Source organism: Orycteropus afer, unplaced genomic scaffold (genome assembly GCF_000298275.1).
Source record: "Orycteropus afer afer isolate SDZICR_OR568_19922 unplaced genomic scaffold, OryAfe1.0 scaffold00147, whole genome shotgun sequence".
Lineage (NCBI taxonomy): Eukaryota > Metazoa > Chordata > Mammalia > Tubulidentata > Orycteropodidae > Orycteropus > Orycteropus afer.
In genome coordinates this window covers 5,241,058-5,258,374 of record NW_006921734.1, presented here as the reverse complement: position 1 = coordinate 5,258,374, position 17,317 = coordinate 5,241,058, and the positions used below count along the sequence as shown (strand labels likewise).

The window sequence follows — 17,317 nt, the reverse complement described above, 5'->3', positions numbered from 1 at the left end:
TTAACAGGTATTTGTGGACCCAAAGGGCATCATGGAGAAGACCAGGGGTTTCATTAACTGCCTAGAATTTTATGCGTAATTTTGGATATATTTCTTTTTCTTTGGAGAGGGTCCACATCTTTCATGTCTCATTGGATAACACTATGGTGAGCTCTGTGACCACATGCAAATTCCTAACTTTCCCATGGTCACTGCTTGATTTACATCACCTCACTTGTAAAATAAGAGGTTTGATCTAGGCACTATAGCTCTAAGATGCTGCAGTTCTAAGTTCTGAATGTTTCCTCAACCAGTCTTAATGAAGCTTTAATGCATGATTTCACAGCAGCAAATTATTTTCAACTTGATAGTCACTACATGACTACTGCATAATAGTTTCATACTTCAATCCTCACAGTGACCCAAAAGGTTAGATACTATTATTATTCTTTTTACTATTATTTTGTAATTTATAATTATTATTTTTACTATTATTATCAAGACTATATTCACCAAACTATAAGTTCTATGAGGGCAGGGACTTTGTTTCTTTTAACTGAATATCCAGAATATTACATAATAAAAACTCACTGCCATTGAGTCTAATCCGACTCATAGCGACCACTTCCTTGGGTGTCCAAGGCAGTATCTCTGTGGAAGTAGATTGCTCAGTCTTCTTTCCGAGGAGCAGCTGGTGGCTTTCAACCACCACGCTTCTGGTTAGCAGTCAAAATGCCTTAATGAATGCATGATTAGTAAAAATGACTTGAATCAGCCAGGGCCAAATAATATGATGGAATTTCATTTTATCTCACATTCTTGGGTCCTAACCAAAAAAATCAAATCCCTTTTTGTGAAGTTACTTCCTACTCATGGTGACCTCACAGGGTTTTTGATGGATGGTTTTTCAAAAGTAGATAACAATTTCTTTCTTCTGAGTGGGTAGACTCAAACTTTTGCACCACCCAAAAAAACAAACCCACTGCCATCAAGTTCATTTCAACTCATAGTGACCCCTCCTTGGGTTTCCAAGGTGGTGTCTCTACGGAAGTAGATTGCCCAGTTTTCCTTCTGAAGAGTCACTAGTGGGTTTGAACTGCCAGTCTTCTGGTTAGCGCTCAAATGCCTTAGACACTACACCACCAGAGCTCCCACCTGGGGACTCCTATATTCCTCCTACTTCTTTAATCCTTTTTGACCTTCCTCCTTTTCCCTCACCCTTATCTGGAAGAAACTAATTTCCTGTTTCATCTCATCTTCACCATTTGCTTCAAGATTTAGTTACTCCTTTTGTCAAATGATCCTTTGCACCAAGATTATATTAAATATTGCTTTTTACTCTCCAGTGAAATCTATTAAAGTTCTCATTATGTATATAAGTTTTAGGAAAACAATCTGATTAAAATGACTGATTCATTTAACTGCCGCAGAAAGAAAATTTGGTCTGCAATTGGTGAAATTTGAGGTCTAAGGACACTTAAAAACAGGTACGGTGTAGTGGCTAAGGCATTTGACTGTTAATCAGAATGCTGGCAGTTCAAACCCACCAGCCACACCACGGAAGGAAGACTACAGACAATTTCCTTCTTTAAAGATTTACTGCCTCGGAAACCCAAAGGGGAACTGACTCAATGACAGTGAGTTTGTTCGGATTTTTTTTTTTTTTTTCTTTTTAATAACATGCTGCAAAATGAGACTAAGTACAAGAATGTCTGTCTCAACCCATCAAAGCTCCTAGACTTGCCAGTTTGATAGTCTACTGCAACATTTTCTTAGGTGCATTGGTATTTGTATTTGTCAGTTCCATACTCCTATCCTCCCATCTGACCTTAACCATTCCCTTAGTTTTCTTTCTGCCCCACATTGTTTGATATCTTGTTGACATTAGTGTCTAGTCTCAGCTGACCCCCTGGTTTTAGTTACCTTACCCTATTTTAAAAAACTGAAAGACTTGAGAGATATCCTTAATTGGATGGGCTAAGAAGGGCAAAAGAAACTCCCTTCCTCACTTTTCTCCAAGAGAGAAGTTAACTACTGTTCCACTTCTTTCTCTGTTAGTTTAATTCCAATAGCCTGAACTCCAGGACACCAAGGGAATGTAAACTATCTAAGGAAAGTTGTCTTTTCTTTTTTGCTTGAGGGTCTTAGCCTTGCTATTCTTTTTGCTTAAAGCACTTTTCTACCATAGTTTTGCAGGATTGCCTCTTAATATCTCAAGTCTCAACCCATATTTTACGTGATCATACCTTCCTTTACTTCCTATGAGAGCAGGCCCCTTCCCAGACATTTTCTATCACATTATCTTCTTTTATCTTTTTCATAGCTTTTGTTGAACCTTAAATAATTTATGTTTGTATGGATGCACTAATTTACCTACTTACTTACATCTTTATTGGCTGTTTCCTTTCACTACCAAGTGTGAGTTCCTTGAGGGGAGACACTGCCTATCTTTCCCACTGTTGTATCTCCAGAGCCCAGGACAGTGTCTGGCCTGGCTCATAGTAGGCATTTGATAAACAATATTTCATCTTTGATAGTTCCCAAATCTCCTGGGGGATAAATGTGAGGTGAAGAAACTGAAGTAAATAGGTTCTGCCATGAGGATCCCTACTTTTACTATAATGGTCCCTGGATCTATATATAACCCTGGTTTGAGTGGTCAGAACACCAGTGAATGTTCAGAATACCCAATAATTTTTATCTGACTATGCAAATAAGGGGTTCAGTGGTAGCATTCTTGCCTCCCATGCAAGGGACTTGGGTTTGATTCTCAAACAATGTAACTATCACCTGTCTGTCAGGAGGCTTCCGTGTTACTATGATGATGGCCAGGTTTCAGTGGAGGTTCTAGACCAAGACAAACTAGGAAGAAAGGCTTGGCAATCTATTTCAGAAAAATAGGCAATGAAAACCCTGTGGCCCTGTGATGGTTAAGGTTATGTTTCAACTTGGCTGAGCCCGGTTTTGAATGGCTGGGCAGTTGCTTGTATTTCCCATATTCCCTGTGATGAGACTGGCAATCAACTCTGTGGTGGAATCTCCCACAAGCAGCTGAGTAGATGCTTTAGGGATGTGGTCTGCTTCCAGTATATAAGGAGAAGATTTGGGAATGGTCTCTAGCTTTTTGGCACACTTGGACCCTGCATGTAACCAAGTCTTCATTTAGCAGCCTGCCATGTTTCCTGCCAATCTTGGCACTATCTCTGGACTTGAATTAGTAGCCTGCCATGTAGTTTGGTGATATTGGAACTGTGTCATTTTTATTTGTTTATCTTGGGCTTATTAGCCTCGGCAGCCAGCAGCTGCCTGAGTGAAGAAACACCTCTAGCTCCAGTGGGCCAGGAGCAAGAGGCAGAGCTGAAGCCCAAGGTTGAGGGGCTTTTACCCAGCCCCTAGAGCTTGGCACTTTGAACTTAGATCTCTAGCCTCCAAAACTGTAAGAGAATAAGCTATTAAAACCACATATTTGTGGTATTTTCTGTTGGAGAGTCACAAGGACCAAAACAGGATCAGACTGTCCAATCCATAACCGATCATGGGGATGACATAGGATCGGGTGGTGTTTCTTTCAGTTGTGCATGGTGTTACCATGAGCTGGGAGTCAATTCAATGGCAGCTAGCAATAACAATGCAAATACGATGAGATTTCTACACATTTTAAAGAGAAAGGTAATAGAGTCTTTTATTGTTTAGCTTTGTTGAGAAATTCTGCTTAAGGGAATGAGGATGAATCACCTGTTTTTATTCTGTTATTGATTATTTTGTTTTTGTTTCACTAACTGTTAAGTTTTTGATGAGTAAATTAGAATCTGTAACAGTGGTTAAAATGAGGAATCTTGGTCAATGCCTTTGTTCTCCTTGTCATTGTCCTCTTCTACCTCTGCTTCCTCTCCATCATCTTCCCTTTTTCTATTTTAAATAGTTATTTGTAAGACAAAAGCATGATTCATGTAGAGTTTTAATCTCAATAGAAAACTGCACCATTTGAAGTTAATTCAAACTACAGAGATATAGAGGCATGAATGGCTTAACGTAAATTGGGCAATGTCTGACCACATATTCATCTGTAGGCTGGGGCACTCAGATGTAAATACCAGGATGGCAGACCCTCATCTTGAGGTTGGAGCCCCACTTCTGGCCAGCTGCTATGTGCAGCTTGGAAGCCATTTACTCTGCGGTGATGGAGGTCCAGGCTCAAACCCTAACTGCAGTCCCCCTTGGCTCCCATGACTCAGTGGGCCTAGTCCCCATGTTTTGGCTGGTGTGGTCCTATAAGGCGCTGATGGAAAAGTATGCACCCTGACACCCCAGCCCTGGCTCAGTTACCTTCAGTCATCTTGGCCCACCATCCCCTCCCCAGGCTTGTTCTCATGGGCCAGTTGGCATTCCCTATAGCTAGCTTAGCAGAGAAGGTGGTGAGAGCTTGGCAGGACCAGCTAAGTGTTCACCTGAGGCATCTGCCGTAGGAACTACCTGGGCTGCCCTTTGGGCAAGACCTGAGCTCACCTGAGATGTCTCCAACAGGAGTTGCCTGTGCCATGAGCAGCACAGCAGCCCCTGGCAATTATGTCTGGAAGCTCATGCCCTGTGGACACCAGTGTTTGCACAACTTCCAAATCACATAATGTCCTATTTCACAGAATGTATCCTATCATGGACATTAAGTGATGCATACCTATAGAGTTAACCAACTGGTCTGATAAACTTGCTTATTTATTTTATGTTTATAACGTGATTAGCAAATTTCAATTTATAAAATAAAATAGACTTTACTAATAAAACAAAGAATTTAAAAAATAACTTTTAAATGCCTTAAATTTTTATTTTTGAATTAAAAAAAAAAATGTACCCTCCATTAAACACATATACACACCACACAGAAATAAAGGCAAGTTATTTTATTTGTTACAATACGCAATTAAATGTTTCTACCTTACATGAAAGGAAGTGAATTACGGTTAGCAGTATGTGTGCATGTGCACATACACTCACTGACAACTGGGCTGCTTGTACAGGACTGCCAAATTCACCTGTTATCTGATATGTTAACAATAATGCCAATGATAATGTTAACAATAACAGCAGCAGATAATCGAGTATTTTTGTAAATTACAGCCATAAACCAAACAAAAACCAAACTCACTGCCATGGAGTTGATTTGACTCATAGAGACTCCTCCTTGGGTTTCTGAGGCGGTATCTCTACAGAAGTAGATTGCTCAATCTTCCTTCCGAGGAGGGCTGGTGTGTTTGAACTGCCAGCCTTCTGGTTAGCAGTCAAATGCCCTAGGCACTACACCACCAGAGCTCCTATTACAGGCATAGTGGTTTACAAAATTTTATCTAATTGAATTGATAGAACTAACTAAGAGAGGCAGTATTACCACCATTTCACAGATGAGAAACAGGTTCACTTCTCTGTACACCATCCTTTGGGAGTCTTATAATTGGGCCACTCTTCTGATAATCTATGAGTAGTCCTTAAGAAAAGATTCCTAACCATCCATTCATTCATTTCCCAAACAAATAGAATTTGAGGTGGGATTTTCCAATTTATCTAGACAATCACCTCTTGCTACTCTTGCTACTCACTGCTGTGGAGTCGGATCTGACTCATAGCAACCCCTCCTTGGGTTTCAGAGGCAGTATCACTACAGAAGTAGATTGCCCCACCTTCCTTCCGAGGAGTGGCTGGTGGGTTTGAACTCCCAGCCTTCTGGTTAGCAGTCAAATACCTTAGACACTATGCTTTTATCCATTCTACTTAATTATATCTTCTAAAGACATATATTCTCCTCTTTGGAGTGAAATTAAGATAGAAGGCTGATCAGGAGAGCAAGGAAAGGAAATTAGGCAGTTCTTATGAACCATTTTTTTTAGGAGTCACTTCAACAAACACATTATATAGCCATGTATAGGGCATTGGGTATAACACACATAGGAATCAGATACTGGTCCTACCCTCCAAAAGCTCACTACCATGTATCTGGAGAAGACAGATATATATTCAATCCTGATCACCACCATTTATTAAACCAAAACCAAATCAAACTCCAAACTCACTACCATCGAGTCGACTCTGACTCATAAAGACCCCCACTGGGTTTCCAAGGCTCTGAATGTTTATAGAAGTAGATCGCCCCATCTTCCTTCCGCAGAGTGGCTGGTGGATTGGAACTGCTGACCTTCTGGTTAGCAGCCAAATGCCTTATCCACTACACCACCAAAGTTTCTTACCACCTATTAAGCCCTTGCTGTATCCTAGGCATTGTGCTAAGTATTCATAATTTTTCTAAGATGTCATGTTGTTGTTATGTGCCGTCGAGTTGGACCTCACTCATAGCGACCCCCCTTGGGTTTCCAGGGCAGTATCACCACAGAAGAAGATTGCCCAATCTTCCTTCCAAGGAGTGGCTGATAGGTTTGAACTGCCAGCTTCTGGTAAGCAGTCAAGTGCCTTAGGCACTACGCTACCAGAGCTCCTAAAATGTCATACCAATTTCAATTAATATCCCTATTTTTCAGAAGTGAAACAAAAGTGTAAGAAACTTATTCATTATTTCATTATTTCAGTAACTGGTGATATGTGGCTTCAATCCAAAGTCTGCTTTGCAGTGAAACCTGATTTTAACCATAAGACTATCCTGCTAGACTATCCTGCTTCACCCTAGAAGGAGACAGTGATTGGTGCTATAAAAGAGATACAGGCTTGAATTCCAAGATCATCAAACAAAATCTTAATAGAATCATCCAAACAAAAACTGGTGGTCTTAATGACATTCATTAGTTTCCCAAACTTTGCTGGAATAAAAAACAAACAACAACAACAACAACAATAGGCTGAAAATGAACACTGGGCTTGGCATTGCAAAAAGTTATGAGTATGGACCATATAGGTTTGTTTCTATACAGTAGACTTTGTGGTCCTGGGCACCTAACTATACAGTCTCAGGGGAAATTCCTGTTCACCTAGAGGGTAACTGAGATAGAAGAGCAGAGATGTGTGATGGGAGGCATAGAGACAGAAAGGTGAACAGAGAAGGAAGGTGGTCTGGACCAAATAACTGTTTGCTGTTTTTCCAAGAGCACTTTGACACTTTGGAATGATTCTAAGGCTCACATTTTGGGCCAGTGGCTAAAGCATTTGGTTCTAACTAAAAGGCCCACTAGTGACTCAGCAAGAGAAAGATGAGGCATTCTGTTTCTATAAGGATTTATAGTCTTTGAAACCCTATGGGGCAGTTCTACTCTATCCTATAGGGCTGTTATGAGTCAGAATCGATTCAACAGCAATGAGTTTGGTTTGGGTTTGGTACCATTCTTTAATATAAGAGTTTCAAAACAGCTGCCTCCAGGCTGCAAAGCATTATAAAAACATTATGTAAATATACTTAAACAGGTCCGACCATTTTTAATCCCACCATCTTCCTACTATCTTGTGCCTGGCTTACTTTCCCACTTTGTGTTACAAGTCTGGTCCCTGTAGCATTTGTGTTTATAAACTCTACTTTAACATCTCTCCAAGAAAAACTTAAACATGAATAAAATGATCTTCTCAATGTATTAGTCAAGCCATATATGATCTTCTATCCCTGTTGAACAAGAATCAAATTTAAGACAGATTGTCAAAAAACCACAAAGATCTTAAGTTTATTTGTATCTGGAGGTTAAGCTTACTCTACCTCTTGGAATTCGTCCACCAATGTACTTTGGTCCTAGTTGACCAAATCTAGTACTAGAAACCTATTAGTAAAGGAATGAGAGCCTGGAGCTATTCTTGAGGAATGCAAGTCAAGAAGCTAGTAGGCATATACATAAATATATATATATATAACTGTCATTTCTAAAAAGCACAATTGAATGTACTGATGGAGATGAATGAATGAGTGAGTGAGGGAGGGCATGGAGTGGTGTCAGATAGTTCACAATCCAAACTACAGAGGCTGTCCAATATTCCACTTCACATGGGCTAGGAAATGAAAGATAAGCTTGCACCATCACCCAAAATACCTCAAACAGGAGTATTAATTCCTCTCTAACTCATAGTTTTACTGCTGCCTGCCAAAGGAGCTCTTTTGCCTTAAAGATACTGTGTTTGAGTGTGTCTGCTTAACTTATGGACCACTGAACTAAGTCATGAGCATAGCTTCACAGAATATATACATACCAGGTCTAATACCACTTGATATTTCAACATAAAAAGAGATTCTTCTCTAAGCCTATCCAAAACCATTCTCATATGCCAAGCCTGCTTTGTCCAGAAATAACTAGGGATAGATGCATGACAGAACACCTGAAACAGTGAACAAAGGTGGAAACTGAAGGCTCACATTTTCATTTCAATGCTAAGCAGCATTACATGAGTTTGGAATAATGTTAATCATGCTTGATGGATTATTTTCAAAGTAAAACTGGAACCAATGTCACTATATGCTGTTTTGTTTTTTTTTTCATTTACAATGTTCTGATGTAGAATTTACTTACTGTTTAATAACTCATCATAATGAGAGACGAAAAAAAAAAAAAAAAAAGAAAAGAAAGTTTTTTTCCTAGTTGAAATTTAATTCCTAAGAAGAAAATAACCAAAACAAAACAAAGTCTAAATAATGCCATTTAGACTACTGGGTTCCTTTTTGACATACACATCTTGAAGAAATACAGACAAATATATTGAGAGATATTAAGTGTGAAGTTACTGGCAGAACAAAAAGTAATATCCTGTGAATGGCTATAGGATTTAGGAATATTTAAGATAATTTATAGAGAAAATTACCCAATGTCTCTCTGGGCTTAACCTATAGCACATAGTAGTTCTCCTGTCTTATCACTCATCATTTTCTGCTGTTATCTCATTTTAATTGTTTTTCATGTTTATCAGACTATAAGCTCCATGCGATTCAAGGGCCCTGTCTGTCTCATTTACTTTTGTATCTGCTGCAGCTATCAGAGAGTTTGACAAGAAAACTAGAACTTGTTATGTTTCACTATTGGATGAATGAGTAAAGAAGATGTATGACTATGTGTGACCCAGCAATTAGAATTTACTGTACAATAGATTTTGATTCAGTATGAGGTTGGAGCTTTCTAACAGCCAGAATCATTTAAAGTTAGAAAAGGCTGCTGTTGTTGTTGTTGTTATGTGTCGTCGAGTCGGACCTGGGGTTTCTGAGGCAATATCACTATGGAAGTAGATTGCCCCATCTTCCTTCTGAGGAGTGGCTGGTGCGTTTGAACCACAGGCCTTCTGGGTAGCAGTCAAGTGCTTTAGGCACTACGCTACCAGAGCTCGTAAGCATGAGTACAAGATTCAAACTCTGGGTCCTGAGTTGGACCTTATGATCTCAAGATGCTTGCCAACCCTGATGCTCTATGATTATAATAGAGATCTTTCCCATGTTTGGGTCATAATTTAAACTAAACTCATCAAGTCTCTGTTCAGTGACTGGAATTTCATAGATGACTTTTCATATCAAAGAGCAATCTTTTCCTTTAACTTTAAAACTCATCAAAACAAGGAGTAAAATAAGGTTCATTTATTCTCACACCGATGTATTTAACTATAGAAAATGATCATTATACTTAATCAAACCAAGGTCTGCTTTTAATCATAGGTTGATTAAGCTACTTACCACAAAAGAATAATAAATCTTGAATCCAGGTTTAGCCACAAAGTAATCATCAGACTTGAATGTTATTTTAATTTGGTTTGTTCTTGATGTTATCCTTGGAGGAACTTCCTTGTGTCCACACCATCGTCCTCTTATAACAGTACTGGTTTCAGATATATCTTCAACTTCCACAAAATCATACCTGAAATCAATTTCACATAAATGAACATGTTTTCATTACATTAAACTTTAACATCCATACTTTCACCAAGAAATTTAAACTAACAAGCATGATTTCTCCTGACCTGCTAACTGAAATGAAAATCATAATCTATATAAATATTAAAAGGGAAGCTAGGTTTTCCAAACTCAAAGTTCGATAATTTATTTGGACAGATGGAACCCTTTTACTCATTGAGCCATGATTGTTCCCAAATCATCAACAATTGAAATGGGCTACTTCCTAAGCATCTGGCTTATAAAATTTTCTTGGAAAAAAATAATCATCATAAACTGTTGGCATATTTCAGGAGATAGAGTTCTAGTTGCATGCCCAAGTGTTTACTACATAAAGTTTTTCAAACAAATTCCTACTTGGAATGAAATAATTTACCATATTTAAGTACTCTACTGAGAAAGGAAAGCATTTATTTTTGTATTTATATATCCTATAGAATCGCACTGTCATTACAGAAAATTCATGGACATTGACATGATGGGCTATCTTTTTATTTGAGACACTATGTCTTTCAGAATGATCACATCATAAAACATGATATTTATCATGGTGGAAAGTATATAACTTTCAGAAGTGCTTTATGTTAGCCAATATTAGAAATGTCAACTGTTTAAAAAGAGTGTGAATGAGCTTAAAACTATAGCTTCACTTTACATTAGTTAGAGAAACATAAAATCCCAGTATTGAAGAAGATAAGAAATTCCTTTATAGATATTTCATACAAGCATTTGTGTGTTGAAGCCCTTCCTTGCTATCCCATCATTCCATAACACAGTAGAGCATCTTCAGTGACACTGTTCACATTTTCTAGAGATTTTGGCTGAAAGCAGAGAATACGAGAAAGATGTTTACCTGTGTTTTATTGACTATGCAAAGGCATTCAAGTGTGTGGATCATGACAAATTATGGATAACAATGCAAAGAATGGGAATTTCAGAACATGTAATTGTGCTCATGTGGAATCTATACCTAGATGAAGAGGCAATCATTTGGACAGAAAAAAGGGGATACAGTGTAGTTAAAAATCAAGAAAGGTATGCATCAAGGTTGTATCATTTCAGCATACTTATTCAATCTGACTGGGAGAGATCCATATTTGTGCCCATTCCAAAGAAAGGTGATCCCACAGAATGTAGAAATTATAGAACAATATCATTAATATCACATGCAAGTAAGATCTAACTGAAGATAATTCAGAAACGTTTGCAGCAGTATATTGATAGAGAACTTCCAGAGGTTCAAGCCGGATTCAGAAGAGGACGTGGAACAAGGGATATCATAGCTGTTGTCAGATGGATCTTGGCTCAAGGCAAAGAATACCAGAAAGATGTTGACTTGTGTTTTATTGACTATGCAAAGGATTTGATTGTGTGGATCATGACAAATTATGGATAACATTGAGAAGAATGGGAATTCCCGAGCACTTGATTGTACTCATGAGGAATCTGTACCTTGATCAGGAGGCTGTTGTTCGAACAGAACAAGGGGACACTACATGGTTTAAAATCAAGAAGGGAGTGTGTCAGGGTTGTATTCTTTCTCCACACTTATTCAATCTATATGCTGAGCAAATAATCCGAGAAGCTGGACTAGATGAAGAAAAACGTGGTATCAGGATTGGAGGAAGAATCATTAACAACCTGAGATATGCAGACGATACAACTTTGCTTGCTGAAAGTGAGGATGACTTAAGGCACCTACTGATGAAGGTTGAAGAATACAGTCTGCAGTATGGATTACATCTCAACATAAAGAAAACAAAAATCCTCACAACTGGACCAATGAGCAGCATCACAATCAATGGAGAGAAGATTGAGGTTGTCAAGGAATTCACGTTGCTTGGTTCTACAATTGATGCCAACAGAAGCAGCAGTCAGGACATTAGACGACGTGTAGCATTGGGGAAGTCAACTGCGAAGGAACTGTTTCAAGTGCTGAGGAGCAAGGATATCTCCTTGAGGACTAAGGTGTGCCTGACACAAGCCATGATATTTCCATCGCCTCGTATGCATGTGAGAGCTGGACAATGAATAAGGAAGACCGAAGAAGAGTTGATGCTTTTGGGTTGTGGTGCTGGTGAAGAATGCTGAAAGTACCCTGGACTGCTAAAAGAACTAACAGATCTGTCCTGGAGGAAGTGCAGCCAGAATGGTCCTTGGAAGCAAGAATGGCCAGACTTTGTCTCACCTATTTTGGTCATGTTGTCAGAAGGGACCATTCCCTGGAGAAGGATGTCATGCTTGGTAGGGTGGAGGGTCGACGAAAGAGGGGGAGGCCTTCAAGGAGATGGATTGATACGGTGGCTGCGAGGATGGGCTCAAGTATAGCAGGGATTGTGGGGCTGGCGCGGGATCGGGCAGTGTTTCATTCTGCTGTGCATGGGGTCGCTATGAGTCGGAAACGACTCGACGGCACTTAACAACAACAACAACATCTAATCTGTATGCTGAGCAAATAATACGAGAAGCTGGACAATATTAAAAAGAACACAGCATCAAGTTTGGAGGAAGACTCATTAACAGTCTGTGACACGCAGATGACACAACCTTGCTTGCTCAAAGTTAAGAGGATTTGAAGCACTTCCTCATGAAGATCAAAAATTACAGCTTTCAGTATGGATTACACTTCAACATAAACAAAAATCCTCTCAACTGGATCCATAAGCAGCATTCTGATAAATGGAGCAAAATTTGAAGTGGGCAAGAATTTTATTTTACTTGTATCTAGAATCAACATCCCTGGAAGAAGCAGTCAAGAAATCAAATGACATATTGCTCTGGGCAAATCTGCTGCAAAAGAACTCTTTAAAGTGTTATAAAGCTAAGATATCACTTTGAGGACTAAGGTGCATGGACCCAAGCCATGGTATTTTCAATAGCCTTATATACCTGTGAAAGCTAGAGGATGAATAAAGAAGACCTGAGAAAAATTTATGCATATGAATTATGGTATTGGCAGAGAATGTTTAATACACCACGGACTTCCAGAAAAATAGACAATTCAAAGGAAAGATGTACAGCAAGAATGCTATTTTGAAGCAAGGATGGTGAGGCTTTCTCTCACAGATTTTGGACATGCTATCAAGAGAAGGACATCATTATTGGTAAAGTAGAAGATTAGTGAAAATGAGGAATCCTCAGTGAGATGGATTGACACCCTGGCTGCAACAATGATCTCAAACACAGTGACCACCATGAGAATAGCACAGGATGAAGTAGTGTTTTATTCTGTGGTAAATAGGGTTGCTATGAGTTAGAACTGACTTGACAGCCCCTAACAAAAACAACACAATTTTATTCCATTTTCAGACCCTTAAGACCTTGAAACCTTCTAATCAATGAGTAGAATTATCGCCCTTCAGTTTCAGCCTGTATCTCATTCCTCCACTTTACCCTACCCAAAATAACTTCAGATACTAACGTCATAACACAAATGATGGGGATTGCAGGAGTCAGTGGGAGAAGTCTGTTCATGTCCACCTTATTTTTTTTTTTTCCACCACAGTTATCAAGAGGAATTAGCATGAGAAATGTCACCTGTGAATATGAAGGAAAATCAATATGGTTTTATTGGTCTTAACCACATGTCCCTCAGGGCTCTTATTGGATTGGGCAGGGTAATGTAAGGAGCAGGTGAAAAATAATGATATTGTGACTAGATTTCTCTGACAATGATTTACGAGCCCCTTGTGTTTTGCCTCAGTTTCCGGGCAAAATAAGAAGGTTTATATAATTTTACCAGCTGGATCTCTCTTGGGTGCTGTGTAAATTAATTACTCAATGCTTATGTGGTGCTTGGAAGGTGAAAAGCACTAACAAAGAATCATTATTCAAGCAATAAAATATTACAATGTAAATATCAAGGAGGCTTTGGAACAGATGGTTCCAAAAATCAATTGCATTTCATTTTATATACAATATGTATAAATCATATTTATTGTACAAAGCATGAATACAATTGAAACTTTGTTGATCACAAATAGGTTATTGTTGTTTAAAAACACACAAAGCCAGAGTAATTTTAGCTCTGGTTCTTAAGTCCAGAGAGCAGTATTTTGTTTCTCAAGTAGAGTTCTGAAGCTCCTCTTTGATCTATTTTTCTTCTTCTCCTCTTTTCCCATATCTTACTCCTCTCTCTCCCTTCATAAATTCTGAGGACTATTTGGATTTGATGAGAGGTCTACTTAAGACTTCTCTACTGTTTTTCTAGTCTAGGATGTCAAAAAGGCTCACTAAAACAAATAAACAAATGAAAATATTTGCCACAGAATTGACTCTAACTCATGGCAATGCCATGTGTTCCAGAGTAGAACTGTATAGTCCGTGGGGTTTTTAAAGGCTGTGACCTTTTGGAAGTACTTCACCAGGCCTTTCATCTGAAGGAACTCCAGGTGGATTCAACCTATCAATCTTTCCGTTAGTAGTTGAGCACTTAAGCATTTTGCTGAGTCAGAATCAACTCAGTGGCTCCCAACAACAATAACAATAGGATGTCAGAAGGGCTCACTACCAGGATCAAAATCCCAGGTCAATAAAGGAGCCCTAGCTGGGGCAATCTACTTCCGTAGTGATACTGCCTCAGAAACCCAAGGAGGGGTCCCCTCAACGGCACATAACAACAACAACAACAACAAGCTTCCCTTTCAGGAGCTCTGGTGGTGTAGTGCCTAAGGCATCTGACTGCTAACCAGAAGGCTGGCAGTTCAAACCCACCAGCCACTCTTCGGAAGAAAGGTTGAGCACTCTGCTTCCGTAGTAATACTGCCTCGGAAACCCAAAGAAGGGTCACTATGAGTCGAATCCAACTTGATGGCAGTGAGTTTGGTTTATTTATTTATTTATTTATTTGGTAGCTTCCCTTTCATGTCATCAGCTTTAACAATATTATAGTAGAGTATTATTATTAATTTTTTGTTTCCTCACAATCTCTCTCTCTCTCTCTCTCTCTCTCTCTCTCTCTCTCTCTCTCGTTTTTTTTTCCCCAGCACCGAAAATTAGTTCTACCTTTCAAGGTTAGAAAGACACAGATCAGCTCTAGTTTATTCTCTTTGTAAATATTAACTGGCTTTTCCTGCATGTATTATGCTCTACTTTCAGGCATACATTACCCTCTATGGTCCTAGAAAGTAATAGTCACTGCTGTTATTTTCAGAAAAATAGCAACATAATAAAAGCTGTCAGCATAATAAACATGCAACAAAGGATAGCCAAATTTGCGGCACCCTCTTTTTATTATTCAAAGGAAAATAAACCTGCTGAAAGGATTTAGCAGTTCAGTAGTTCATTGGCAATGCAAAACAAGTACGTGCCATAAAATACAAAAAGGAGAGAAAAAAAATCCTCCCCAAGTCTTATACATGCTAATTAAGGGAATGAGATGCCCTGAGCGGACAATTCCAAGAACAACAGCCCAGGTTTTCTTTGATAAATATGCTAAGAAGGAAGAAGATTATCAGGCACAGCTATCATCTTGTGCTGGCCAAGAAACCATGCAGCAACAGACCTTCTGAGGAGCACACACAAGCACTGGGGTTGTCTGCTTTCTTTTTCACACATATCTGAGGTCTTAAAACTGTGATTTTGGGGAAAGCCCTGACACAGTTCCTGACCATCCTCCATTCCCAAGGAGGGAATCATTACTGTATTATCTATTACTGTGTGTCCCTGATCAGCTCCAGGAGGTGAGCAGGGGTTTATACTCCTTTACTCCTTAAACTCAACCATAGAGTGTTTTCTATGAAGCTGCATAGGTTTCAGTGGAGTTTCCAGATCAAGATGAACTAGGGAGAAAGGCTTGACCTGCTCCAGAAAATCAGCCAGTGGAAACCCTATAGATCATGATGATGCAATCTGTCACTGATCTTGGGGGTGGCATAGGACTGAGTGGCATTTCATTCCCTGTGTGTGGGGCCTCCCTGAAGTAGAGGTTGACTCGATGGCAGCTAACAACAGCTACAAACCCAGTGAAGCCACATGACAACTGGAGGTGACCCAGGATATAGGCTCCTCTGAAGGTGACAAAGACAGGGATTGATTCCCTTCTTTTGAAGTCATGCAGTCTGGCTCTGACAATCCTGGACATGAGTTTCTTTGAGTCATGACAATTTATCTGACCATCTTCAAATACATTCTGTGCACCAGTTTTATTTAGGATGCCATTTGTCTGCCGTTGCTGCCATAAAGACTCCGAAAAAAATGGTGGTGCTCCTCAGTAGGTCCAAAGGGCCCAAAAGGGAAGTTTGATGGGGTGTTCTAAATTAATCTTTTTTATACCTTGGAAGAGTACCCTAAGATTGAATTTTTATTTCCCCCACTTACCTACAGATATCATTTTCTGCTTCCTCCAATCCAAACTGATTGTCAAATGCTAGCTGTATCCTTGTTTTCTCCTGGGAATGCAGCCTCCATGTCAGAAGCAGGTTCCGAGGGTAGCTGTTCGGGAAGCGAGGACTCTGCACATGGCCGTTTCCTGTCACCTGGATGGTTTCATCTCTTCGGTACAAGTCTGTGAGGTGATTGCTCTCTGTTAGTAGTCACAACTTGTAGAAATTAGTATGTTGCTCCAATTACAGGAAAGCAAAAAAAGAACAGTTTATAACACATCATATTTAAAGCACTTCTTGCTATTATTTGAAAACATAATACCAAATGTCAGCTTTCTGGTTAAACAAACAGCATATATCTCTTCCATTATCTCCCCACTCCCTGAGATTCTTCATGAAGCTAACTTAATGCCTGATAGCTCTTGCTTTGGGAGCTCTCTTCACATCATTTCTGACAAGCAGAATAACAGTCATCTCAGAACTCAGGCTCACTTTAGATTGAAATCAACATAAACAAATAATTTCAAAATCTTCTTCTTGTCATGATATAGAAATATTTTCTTTACATTGATGGTATACCAGTACCTCAAGACTGGCATAGGAAGGATTCAATAAATATTATTGAAGGAATGAATGATTGAATAAATAACAAGTAAAATGAATCTAATGTTATTTTTTACCACATACTTTATATTCAAAATGTCATTTTCTAGTGGGCTTCTCCACCATTAAAAAACAAATAAAAAATACCTTCCCTCCCCTTGTTTCTCTGTGGCTTAAAATAGGTCTGATTTTTATTTTGTTTCCCACAGATCCATTTTTCATATGAGGCAATCGTCAGAGTTCTTTGCATTTTAGAGTTTAGCTCTTTACACTCTACCAACGAGCAGGCCCCCAGCCAACATCTATTTGTGCTCCCCCACAGAGTTTATGCTGACACCTTTAACTCAGTGAGGTTGGCAAGGGAGCTTAACAGGCCTGTGGAAGATGTTGCTGTTGTTGTTATGTGCCGTTGAGTTGGACCCTACTCATAGCGACCCCTCCTTGGGTTTCCGAGGTAGTATCACTAGGGAAGTAGATTGCCCCATTTTCCTTCCCAGGAGTGGCTGGTGGGTTTGAACCGCCAGCCTTCTGGTTAGCAGTCAAGTGCCTTAGCTCTATGCTACCAGAG

General features: G+C 39.3%; 1 protein-coding gene across 1 annotated transcript in view; it reads right to left on the bottom strand.

Moving 5' to 3' along the window:
* The window catches only part of PDGFD (platelet derived growth factor D), a 357,317-nt gene that overhangs the window by 106,727 nt on the left and 233,273 nt on the right, over window positions 1-17,317 (bottom strand). The window contains exons 2-3 of the mRNA XM_007946000.2: window positions 16,142-16,346; window positions 9,608-9,788 (exon numbers count right to left, since the gene is read on the bottom strand). Coding sequence (XP_007944191.1) covers window positions 9,608-9,788; window positions 16,142-16,346 — 386 coding nt within the window. The remainder of the gene's footprint in view (window positions 1-9,607; window positions 9,789-16,141; window positions 16,347-17,317) is intronic.